The 12,638-nt window shown below is 39.3% G+C and overlaps 1 protein-coding gene across 3 annotated transcripts in view; it reads left to right on the top strand.

The window, feature by feature from the left end:
• The window catches only part of LOC122811820 (pleckstrin homology domain-containing family A member 3-like), a 547,265-nt gene that overhangs the window by 372,988 nt on the left and 161,639 nt on the right, over positions 1 to 12,638 (top strand). For all 3 annotated transcript variants that reach the window (XM_044083925.1, XM_044083926.1, XM_044083927.1), the window contains one exon: positions 8,580 to 8,623. In XM_044083925.1, the coding sequence (XP_043939860.1) occupies positions 8,580 to 8,623 (44 nt within the window). The remainder of the gene's footprint in view (positions 1 to 8,579; positions 8,624 to 12,638) is intronic.

Below are 12,638 nucleotides of genomic sequence, written 5' to 3'. Positions count from 1 at the left end.
TCCTGAGTATCGGGCTTCACAAGAAGAACTGTTTCAAAAAATGGTAATAGTTAGAAGACAGAGCACACAGAGAAAACTGGCTGTATCAGATAAACTGGAAGGAACATAATGTATTAATTTTATGAAGGCATAAACGAGCAACTGGATTGATATTCCACAGCAGGATTTTTTAATTTAAAAAGCCCATTAAGTGTATGCTCCACACCTGGCCATGAGAAAGCCTGCAATCATACCAACAGAATGAGTTGATCCTGAGAGAACTGTGGTAGAAGGGAAAAGTATTAAAAATTGGAAACAGCAGAGTGTTTGTGGAAAATGATGATTCACTGTTCACTGGGCCAAAGAGAAGAAATTTATCCTAGCCATCAGGGAGGGTTGAGATGCAAGTGTGAGATTCAAGCTGCTGTAGCCAGCATATATTTTCCTGGAGGATAAAAGACATTTTCAGATGCAGAACACACTAAGGAGGAAATAAAAAAAAGTTTATTCAACAAAAAAAAGTGTGCCAGTAAACAAAGGGGAACTCTGCTTCTCATTCTGCTAACAGTAAAGCTCATAGAGAGAGACTGCCAGGGAAACCTTTTCCAGTGTTCCAAAGGAAAATGCTTGCAAGTCCAAAGAAAGCACAGGAGTTGACTAGAAGAATCAAAAGCTTGAACCAAAGTCTTGCGTTTGGAGATAAAGATGAACAGGAAGAAGATCAGCAGTGAAATTAGTGAATAAATGGGAGACTGTTCAATCTCATTTGTGAAATATGGCTTTGGAAGAAAAAAGTGGCTGAGGAAGGCTGGACTTTTGCTGACTTTGTTAAACTTGTGGTAGGACTGTAAAGCAAATACCCTGCTTTATATCATTAATGTTTCAAAGGACATGAAAAGGGAAAAAAATAACTTTAAAACTATTTTTGTTCTTATTAGTATTTACATAAAGCATTTCACTTTATAAACTGCATGCTATATAGTAAAGCAGTTTTGTCTAGTGTGTTTCAGGAGTGTTTTAAATGTGTGCGGTGTCTTTCTAGTGACTGTTGTAAGTGTTAGACATTACAGCAAATAAGTACTTTTTTACTTGTAAGAAATATAGGCTTTACAGGTTAACAAGAGAAGAAAGGCTGGACAAAAGCAAGATTAGTTTAATACACTGTGATCTTGGGCTGCCAGGGTGGGGTGTAAAAGTGCACTGATAATATATGCAGAATCAAGATAATTTCCTTATTTTTTACAAGGGTGGATGTATAATACACTTGGTTTAAGCTGTAAACAAGAGTTTTTGTGTGCAATTAGGTTTGAAAAACTCCTGTTGTCCTCCATCTGCAAAGTTGTCTTGTTTTTTCAATAGCAAGTGTTCTCAGTGGGAGTCAAAAAGTTTGGCTGTGAAGGCAATTGGAGAGTCTGTTGTGAGTGAAAGTTATAAAGATTCCTAGATGCATCTGCAGAGTTGTTAGGTGTTTTTTTTTCCCATTGCTTACTACTTTTACATGGAGACAAGCTGTCTGTAGGTACAAGCAAATACTGGAGAGTTCTGAGCATTATTTGCTGAGGGAAATGCAAACTTTAAAGATACAGTGGCAAGCAGTTCAATGAAAAATAAAGTTTGAAATTATGGGAAGTTAGTAAGACAGCAGCCTCTCTAACAGCCTTAACACTTTAATGCATTAAGTAGAATAGTGTACAGTTTAGTTTTATTTAAAGATGGCCAGTGCATGTTTACTTAGGGCTAAAAGTTAGTTTTCTGAAAGCATACAAGCTATTTTTCACATCTGTGAGGAGAATAGAAATAAGAACAGGAATCAGTGTTAAGTGGGAATGCAGGCTGTTAGATGCAGTTTAGCATGGGTAACCTTAATTTTAGGTTGCATAATATCCGTGAGTACAGCTGTCAGTTGCATTGTTCCTATCTAGAGGGTTAAACTTTTTTGTTTGAAGATGTACATAGTTTTTGTGTTTGTAAGTTAATAGGAGGTGCTGGTGTTCTGAAAATGTTTAGTTTTTTTTGTTTGCTTGAGAGGTTATATTAAAACAAAAAGTCTTTATAAATGTGACATGGGTTCAAATGGAAATGGGAAGAAGCAACTGTGTAAAATTTATAAAATGTCAGCCTCCCAAACAGTATGTGCATGTAAGACAAAAGTTGGAAATATGTGTTCAAAATATGTTGTGTATAATAGGTAGGAGTAATAACTCTTTATCATAATGGCTATGCTACCCATAGTATCTTGGAAAGTAAATGGCCTTACAGGTATAGGAAAAAATAAAGGGGTATTGAATTATATTAAAAAATGCAGAGTGCAATTAGCAGTGCTTCAGGAGACCATTTGGAAAGAAGAGTCCTCACATAGATATCACATTTGCTGAAGAAAGAGGTAACTGGGAGCATATGTTTTGGGAGTGTAATGAGTTGGCAACATTCCCTACAATGTACTCTGGCAGAAACAATGGGCGAGCAAATCGCTATAACTAAGGAAATTATTTTTTTGAGCTGGTACACCAGATATGGATTGCCTAGACATAGTAAGGGCCTGTTAACTTAATTGTTGGCTGCCAAAATAAATGGAAAGCAAAGTCTAAACTAACTGTGTTTGAAGTTTTGAATATTGTAAGAAAGACAAAAAAATGGAAGAGGGTTCTTTAGCAAAGGTAAGGAGTAAATTACATAGAAATAAATGGAAATTGTGGGACCATTTTATGCAGAATAATGTTCAGGAGGAGGAGGAGTGAGTTTAAGGGAAGGCGGGAATTGAGCAATTCATGTAGTGTTGGACTGATGACAGTTATAAAGAAAGAACAAGTGTGATGTAAATAGAAAAATAATTATTAACATGTTTTTTTTTCTATGTACTGTATGTGTTTGCCTCTGTGTTGGTGTTTAAGAAAAGGAAAAAAAATGAAACTTCACATTCATACCTCCCAAAACCAACAATCTACATTTAAATCAAACTTCTAAAGTAAGTCAATAAATAAAGCTACAGTAAAAGAATAAAACATAAAACACAGACCGTAACTTCCAGTTGAAATAGCATAACCAGGAAAATGGACCAGAATCTAAAACTCTATACTAACATTAAATTAAGTAAAAGTATTATAAAACTAACACACCCGAATACAAAGCTACACTACTGAAATACCATAAAATTACCTGACTGTTTTAAAAAAAATATCAAAATTAACCTCAAAATTAGAGTTAAAAAATCGCTCATGACACTTGGATCCAGTAACATAATGGATAAGACATTGGCCTCCTAAGTCAGAAAATGTGGGTTTGAGTCCATATGGGGTGAAATAGTCTTGGGATTTGGTGTAATGGTTAAGGTGTTTACCTCACAGACCCAAGGTTCAGGGTCCTATTCTCTTCTTTGGTTTCTGTCTGGTTATTGGCAAGTTATGTAATTATATGCAGTTTTAATGCCTAGCATTTACCTGTGAACCTGTAACACATCCCAGTAAGAAAGGCTTACATAAAACCCTATTCAATAGAAACCACATCCCAATGAAACAGCATTTAAAAAATAAAAAAATATAATATTGAGGACTGATTTGAGTGATACATGAATATCTTGTTCTATAAGACTATTGAGCAAAGTTTCTACTGGATTCATAGCCGGCCTTGGGCATAGGCAAACTAGGCAGCCACCTAGGGTGCCGCTCTAGCAGGGGCGCTTTTCCAGTATTTATTTGGTGTATGTAGACTAGGATGGGAGCACCGGGTAGTGTGGTGGGGGACACCGGGGAGCCCTTTTGCCTAGGGCACCAGTTGACCTAAGGCCGCTCCTGGGTTCACCACTCACCAGAAGACTGTAGTTCAAGATATTTCATATTTTACACACCTACCCCCCAGGTATTCCCTGTGAGTGTTTTATATGTATAATAAATATATGTACTATATGTATATCTGTTTGTGTGTGTGTGTGTATGTGTACGTATATATATATATTTATATACATGTGTATGTATGTATATATGTGTGTGTGTGTGTGTGTGTATATATATATATATATATATATATATATATATATATATATATATATATATATACACACACACACATATACACATATATGAATGCACGTGTGTGTGCAAATATACTATATAGATGTGTGTGTATAATGTATGCATATATATCTGCATGCATGTATTTGTATATATATTTGTGTCTATATGTATGTATATATGTATGTTTATCATATCAGGCAACCAAACAGGACACTGTGGCAGCAGGACCTGCTTTATCAGCATGCAGTTTGCAGCTTTTAATTTTGTTGAGTTGTACTTAAAAAAAAAAAAACAAATGAACTTTGGTGGCCAGGCCCCTTCCAATGTAATGAATGTATCAGGTTTGTGGGGATTGACATGGCAAGGGATCCTGCATTAAGTAGAGTTATGATCTGTTGTAGTGCATATAGTCTTGCAATTATTGATTAGGTCCCCCTTCAGCATCCTCTATATGAGTCGCAGCTTGTGGTTCAGTTATAGCACTAGAACACAGTAAAAACATTTGCCAAGTGTAATGCCCACTGTGCAAGTCCATCCATATGGCTGATTACACTCTTGACTGAGTGGGGAAGTGGCATGTTGAGTGTCATTTATCTGCTGCAAGTGTGTGTGTGAGTGTGTGTGTGAGTGTGTGTGTGAGTGTGTGTGTGTGTGTGTGTGTGTGTGTGTGTGTGTGTGTGTGTGTGTGTGTGTGAGTGTGTGTGTGTGAGTGTGTGTGTGAGTGTGAGTGTGTGTGAGTGTGTGTGTGTGAGTGTGTGTGTGAGTGTGTGTGTGAGAGTGTGTGTGTGAGTGTGTGTGTGTGAGTGTGTGTGTGTGTGAGTGTGTGTGTGTGAGTGTGTGTGTGTGTGTGTGTGTGTGAGTGTGTGTGTGTGAGTGTGTGTGTGTGTGAGTGTGTGTGTGTGTGTGTGTGTGTGTGAGTGTGTGTGTGAGTGTGTGTGTGAGTGTGTGAGTGTGTGTGTGTGTGTGTGTGTGTGTGTGTGTGTGTGTGTGTGTGTGTGTGTGTGTGTGTGTGTGTGTGTGTGTGTGTGTGTGTGTGTGTGTGTGTGTGTGTGTGTGTGTGTGTGTGTGTGTGAGTGTGTGTGAGAGTGTGTGAGTGCGTGAGTGTTTCTGTTTCATGGAAGCTATATTTTAGTTAATTCCTGAATGTTGCATTCACTATTATACTGCATGCAAGACTGTGTCAGCATATTGTTTGAATATATTGCAAGTATGGAAGTTGGACACTTGTACGTCTTGAAAGCAAAATGAAATCCTAATGGTTAAAAAGTGTTTCTGTATCTGTATAAACTAAGAGGAGAATACATTAATATTGCATCCTAGGAATTAAACCTTAAAATGACATATAAGAGAGTTTCTGAATAAACTATCAAGGGGCTCATTATACTGAGTATAAGATGCATGCATATTTTTCAGTAGCTTGGAAGGTAAGAGATTTGTGCTCACTGTATTAGATTATCTTTAAGATGGCCTTCTGAGGTGTGCAACAGCTGGGATCCCTCCACTGAGAGCACTCTCAGTAAAGTTCAAGACTTCTAGCTACTGCGCTAGGGACATGCATAGCTACTGCTGCTGGTACCCACTATGGTATCACTACACCAGTTTAGGAGGACATGCTTTGCCCCCCCCCCCCCAAAAAAAAAAAGTTAATAAACTGCACCTGAAGTCTGTAAAACTAGATTTGTAAAACTTACAGGACACCACAACACCAAAAGTATGTAACAAGGCTTCCCAGCACCAGGGAAAGATGTACATACCCACTGCACATGTACATAAGGCCTTTTCAAAGGTATAAAGACCCTTTCAAAGTTATTAGTGTAAGGGCCTTTTCAAAGTTACTGGTATGTTATGTATACAAATGTGTTGTATCTTACCTTGTGAGGTCCTCTGGAGTACCTAGTATTTGGGAAGAATTTCAGCAGCAGCTAACAACCTTCCCAGGATGGTAACCGACAAAAGCTTCAGCACAGAGGTGCCAGTGTGCCAAAGGAGCTTGATTCCTGGAGCGGAAATTCAGATTTTTTTACTGAAGTTTTATATTAGTTGCTGCAGTACAAATTTCTGCAATATTCATGTTCTTAAACTGCGGATTGGAAGCAACTGCTCTTATGGTTGAACTGCAGTGGCAGTGAATTGTTCACTGTTAAGTAACAGTAAAATATCAGATGCTTAGAGATGGCTACACAGAAACCATTCTAAGTTAAGCCTGAAATGTCCCACGAGTGAAGTAATGAATTCCTGCATCTCGGAGCTTGGTTGCTTTATCAGATCTGTTGATCCAACTGGAACTTCTGGATATAGGCTTGGAAAACCTTAAGGCCAACAGACTTGGGATTGTTCTGTGAACTACACAGAGACCTTTTAGTCCATCAGGGTCGTTGTTGGCAAAAGAAAGCCCAACAGCTCTAACATATGGCCTTCTGATGACCATGTATTTAGCAGTAGTTCTCACAACTGAGTTTCTGTTTTCAAGCACTTGGCAGGGGAGGCATGGGTCGGGACAGTACTGCTCCATAGTTAAGTAGCTTCCCTATCTATGAGATGGCCACCTCTTCTTAGTCAATTAGGCTGGGGAAAGTGTAGTGGAAGAGGTGACTGAGAAGATGTATATGTATTAGACGGTCAAAAAGGCCTTTTCTATTTTTGGAATGTTTAAATAACTTATTGGGAAGTTTCCCTAGAGATAATCTTTCCCTGGAATGGAACATCTCCTGAAATGAGGAGAACCTGAGCCATGCTGACCTACATAGACCCATACCTGAAGTTAGTTTCCTGATCACAGGTCACTCCATCATGATCAAAATTACAGCAGCAGTGTAAAAAGCTACACCGAATGCTGAATTAAATGTTTTCTAAGACGTCGTGACACCAAATTGAGTTGCTCTGGCAGCGTTTCCACTGTCTCATCTACAAGTTAGCTCTAGAACTGGGACATGTGAGAAAGGCTGTTTAGAATGCTAAAGCCTAGCTACCACCCAGGCTGGACAAATAACATCTTTCAAGATAGACTTCTGGAAGAACATGATTCACAATCTCTCATCCTTCCCAAAAATGAAGATAGTCTGTGCTGAGGTTGTGATGAGGACCTATGCACTAATGCAGGGAGGAGTTTATGAACTTGATGATTTCCCATTGGGTTATCAAATGGGGGTAGATAGTGGCAGGAGGGGAAGAGTCATAATCCTTATCTGTCTCTGAGACCGTCTTGGTACCTTGTGTCTTATCTGGTGAGGAAGTCACTGGGGTGGAAGAAGAGATCATCTTCATGCCTAACCCCTAAATGGCAGGCCTGCACACCTCTCATGCTGTGGCAATAAACTAATAAACTGATGCTCACTTGGGTGTGGATGACAAGACTTCCTAGTTTAGGAAAGTCCCACCCAAAGGCAGAGCTAACATGCAAGTTACCAGTATAGTGACGTGCAATTGGCATTAAGCTGTTCTCCATTGTAGTACTTTACCTCACTTGCTTGGTATTAAATTACCAAAAATTGAACAAGTATGTGATCAATGTGGTAAGTGTCACTGAAGACCCTGTGGGTAGGGTAGTGTCTCTCTTCAGGAATAAATGACTCTGGGGAAATGTAGAAGCAGTAGATTCCCCAAGCCCAGTTCACTCTCCTGCAAGATAACTAGCTGGCCTTCTACTCAAGGCTGTGAGTTGTGGTGCTTGTGACTCATTCCCAAGGACATTCTCTGTGGGGTACCTTTCCGATCTCCTTATTCAACTGCTGATGAATGGTGCAAGTTCAGTCCCTTGCTTGACCATGGACAGCTCCTTGGAGAGCTTAGTGCCTGTGAAGGGCTGGAATCCACCGAAGTGGAGGGGCATATATGAGAGAGAATTTTGTCTGCGGCCATACTCTTGATTCTTTAACCTCTTCCTTCTCTTTGAATCTTATGTGAGATCATGCCCTGGACCATTCTGTTGCTCCCTGAGGTAGTGAACCTTTATCAATCTATGCTCTGGCATTAAGAAAGGCCTTCATCCTCTCCGTTTGCCTGTGGAGTATGGGTGGGTTGAAGTTGACATACTACACAATACTTCTTCCTCACAGACTAGAGACATTTCTTATGGTAAACTTGGCTAAGGATGTGATGACTGCATTGTCATTTTGAAAGTCCTGAATTCTTTTTCTGTATCAGGACATTAATATTTTGCATATAGCATGTTAGAATTGAGATGTAACTAGTTCAAGTGGCAAGAAAGAACTGGTAAAGGATGGACCTGGTTACACCCTCCAAATACGGTATGGTGATGCCACATTGTATATTGATAGGTATATCTGTTTGTCTGTGTGTCCCAAGCATGGTAGCTAGAGATATAAAAGAATTGTCAAGCTGTGTCTTTCAGGTAAGGAAATCCTAACTGCTACCTACTGCATGTTGCTCCCTGAAGATTCTACAATAGTATATTATGGCACAAAAAGATGAGTTTGTTGGGGGCAACATATCAAGCTGGCATTGAACTAGTGTGAGGTACAATCATATACCCGATGAAGGATGAACTACATTTGTGATTTGTGCTGAAAGTGCCAGATCCAATCCACACTCTGTAAATCACAGTGTTTATCTGCTCTCTTCTCATTGCAGACGAAGCGTTCCATGAGTCACAGTGGTGTTGTCAGCCCCGAAAGGTAAGTATGAATTTACATAAAGATAATTCAGTACAGCTGCAACACAAGTTCACATTCTGTAATAGAATTTAACTGAATTTTATTTAGGATAATAAAGTTGATATGCATTATTTTCTAGGATAAGGGACAAACTGTAACTCATTCCACAGAAAAAGTTATAATTCGAGGAATGATCATCACTGACATAGCTTGGGTGGGCCTAAATACTGTCAATCCCATTTTATCTTGTGGCTTTAGATGAAGTTAGGTTGTAGCTTTGTGGTTACTTAGTATTTCATAGTCATGCAACCTGAGATGAACATAAGGTGGGCAGTCAGTCCTGGTGTTAGCACTGTAAACTTTGATATTACAGGAGCTTCTGCTGTAGGGCTAGTTCAACCACAGCAGATTGCTTTTTATATATTTTATTTATAATTTTTTTTTTCTTGTCTAACAACAAATGGTTGTGTAGCAGTTTCTGGATTCCACTTGTTATGATGGACTAAAAAGGAAGCCAGTCTGGTGGTCCTCTGCCATAAACAAACTCTACAACAGAAGAAAGAAACTGTTGCAAAAAAGAGTAAAATCTCATGACTGGAGGAACTCCCTGGTCAACCTCAGTAAGAAGCTGAGATCCCTCATAAAATCCTCCAAAGCTAGTTACGAAAACAAAATTGCCACTGACTCTAAAGACAACCACAAAGCATTCTATAGCTATGTCAAGAATCTAAATGGGAACTCTCAGATCTGCTCTAAGTTACAGCACAATGGCACTAAATATACAGAACCAACTGATATTGCCAACATCCTAGCAGATAGGTTCAGTGCTAACTTTACCCCCCTCTCACCCCCTAGAGGGCCCATCTATATAAGAATGCAAAGTTCCTATAATCACAGCTGCACAGTTAAAAAACACACTTTCCAAAGCCAGGAACCCAGCATCCATGGGACCTGACAATATCTGAGGCTGCATTCTACACGAACTACAGAATGAACTGGCACCCTACCTAAGTACCATGTTCAATCATAGCCTCACCTCAGGCTTTGCACCCACTGAATGGCGCACCGCGACGGTTATCCCACTCCACAAAGGGGGAGCCAAGATGGACCCCGGGAACTACCGCTCCAATCGCCTGACTAGCCTGGTCTGCAAGGCCATGGAACGTATCACCGTGGAACTCATAAACAAAGACATTGGTAATCTCCAAACTCTGGACCCTACCCAGTTTGGATTTGTAAAAGGCAGATCATGTCTCCTAAACCTGATTGACTTCTTTGAAGCAGTCACCAAAGCCATAGATGAGGGTATAATGGTTCAAACAGCTTATCTAGATCTCGCCAAGGCTTTCGACACCATCCCCCACTCTGGAATTATAGATAAGCTCACTAAACTAGGTATAAATCCCTATGTCACAAGATGGGTTGCCAACTGGCTCATGGACAGAACCCACACTGTGAAAGTAGCGGATTCCAAATCCGACATCTGACCAGTGACAAGTGGAGTATGACAGGGTTCAGTCCTGGGTTCTCTCCTGTTTGGTATCTACTTCTCTGAAGTGCAGGCCAACACAGAAGGTCTTTGGCTAACAAAGTTTGCAGATGACTGCAAACTAGGAGCCATAATTGAAACTCCTAACGATGTGGACAAACTACAAAAGGGCCTCACTGAGACAGATACCTGGTGTCAAAGCCATGGCCTGAAGCTCAATGCCAAAAAGTGTATTGTCATCCCCTTTGGTAAAAACTCTGTACCCATGAACTACCACATAGCTGGTAGTCTACTTAATGCCGAAAATGTGATAAGAGACCTTGGAACACAGGTGGACAGTAGTCTCTCCTTTGATAATCACATCACAACAGTGTTCGGGAAATCCTTCTACGTGGCTCATCTCATCACAAAAGGATTCTCATCCAGAAAAAAAGAGGTCATTGTTCCCCTCTACTCATCACTCATTAGACCCATTATAGAGTATAACGCCCCTTTTGGTATGTACCTCACAAGACATCTACAACAACTGGAAAGACCACAGAAATACCTCACAAAGAGGATAACTGGCCTCAAACAGATGCCCTATGCAGACCGTCTCAAAAAACTACAGCTTTACTCCATCGCATATCCCCTACTCAGGGGCGATCTCTGCCTAACATACAAAGCTATGTCAAACCCAGAGCTGTTGGACATGCTCCACTTAAAGAAATCCCAATCCCTCCAAGCTACATGCTCTAGGGACCTAAACCTTGTCACCACAATAAACAGAACATGCTGGAGGAATAAATTCCTGTCCCAGAGACTTCCCATACTCTGGAACAGACTACCTATCTATGTCAAACAGAGCTTTTCATTAGCACTCTTCAAGAAAAATCTTGATGATTGGATGGGAAATGGGAAATTCACCCTGGGGATCACTTCTGTGGCTCTGCTTGACAGGGGCACAGGAAAATAATTTTCTTGGGTGGCGAAAGCCAGGGTACATTTTTTGGCTAGGCTTGTATGGGCCCTAGGGCCGATAGCCTAGTACCTACCTATGAACGTATAATGTACCCAAGTATTATACCTGTTCTTGCTCATTAATATTTAAATGTACTTTTCATTTTAAGGAAAAGTAAGTTTAAGTCACAAGTGTGTGGGGTAGTAAATAAATGTGAAATAAATGTGAAAAAAAGTTGCAGGTTGTCCACAAAGTTAAAAAAAGCATGTCTTCTTGGTGCATTTCTGCTGTGGTGCATGGACTTCCAAATGTCTACTGGAGTGCTAACCTACATGAATCAGACCAAAGTTAGAAAATGATTGTAATGAAAGGTACAAGGTAATATCGTAATCTTGTCCCAAGCTGGCAGAATTATTATAATATTTTTTACATTATTTACATATTTTATATATATTTGAATTTTATCTGTTATTGGGGTGCATATGTTGTATTAAGTTTAATGCAACTGATTAGGTTGCATTAGTATATATTTGTCAATACAAATTTTAAATGCACTGTATTTCACTTTAAGGAATGGAATGATTTTAAAGTATTCTTTTTATTGGTTGATTAAATAATTGCATGTGTTATGGGTGGTATAAAAGGAAGATACAGCTTGTTAAATCTGTTTTGCATCTGAGGAAGTATAACAGAAGACGAAAATGCTATTGTGGTGTAATTGCATTTATGCAATAAAGCTGTTGGTTCCACATTTCACTGTGGTAAAGAAATTTATTTTCCACCTCCTTTGAGTGCCAGGATTTTGTTGCTTTTGGTTTGTCTCTTTGGGCACTCTTTCCTCTGTTTCATTTTGATCTAAAGAGGGTAAAGATCCATCAGATCCAGCATCATACAGGCCCTTTTCAATATTAAACTATGATTATAAAGTGTTTGTGTCTGTAATGGCTAAAATGATGGCAAAAGTGATGCCAAAATTGATAGATATGGATTAGTGTGGTTTTGTGGAGGGAAGGAAAGCATTTTGACAACATTAACAGAACATTGATGATCCAGAGGGAAGCAGAATGTAAAAACAAATACCACTGTTGGTGGGTCTTGATGCAGAGAAAGCATTTGGCAGAGTAAGCTGGGACTTTATGAGCAGGACAATGCTTCCCTGATAACATTATAAGGTTGATTAGGAGCATGTATGAGGGATTGGAGGCGAAAATTAAAGTGGATGATTTCCTGTCTGATCATTTCTGCTTGAGCAGTGGAACAAGGCAGGCGTCCTCTTTCCCCTTTATTTATATTATATTTAGAACAATTGTCAAAATAAGGGACTCAGAAATTCAAGGATATAATTGGTATGGTAGTCAAGAGAAGAAGTCAAGAAAAGCTGGTTGTATTTCCAGATGATACTATTTTATACCTGATAAAACCAGAAAAGGACATTTTAGTGTTGTGGAACATTTGAGACCAGTCTTTTCAGGATACAAAATTAATGAAGCTAAAACAAAGGCAATAGCTGTAAATTAGGCACCCACACACAAATTGGTTCAGCAATATCCATACTTATGGAGACATGATAAAATGAAGTACTTAGGAGTATAGATTAAAAATGATTC

Source organism: Protopterus annectens, chromosome 9.part0 (assembly GCF_019279795.1).
Source record: "Protopterus annectens isolate FY-2018-M chromosome 9.part0, PAN1.0, whole genome shotgun sequence".
Classification (NCBI taxonomy): domain Eukaryota; kingdom Metazoa; phylum Chordata; order Ceratodontiformes; family Protopteridae; genus Protopterus; species Protopterus annectens.
This window is presented reverse-complemented; position numbering and strand designations above follow the sequence as displayed.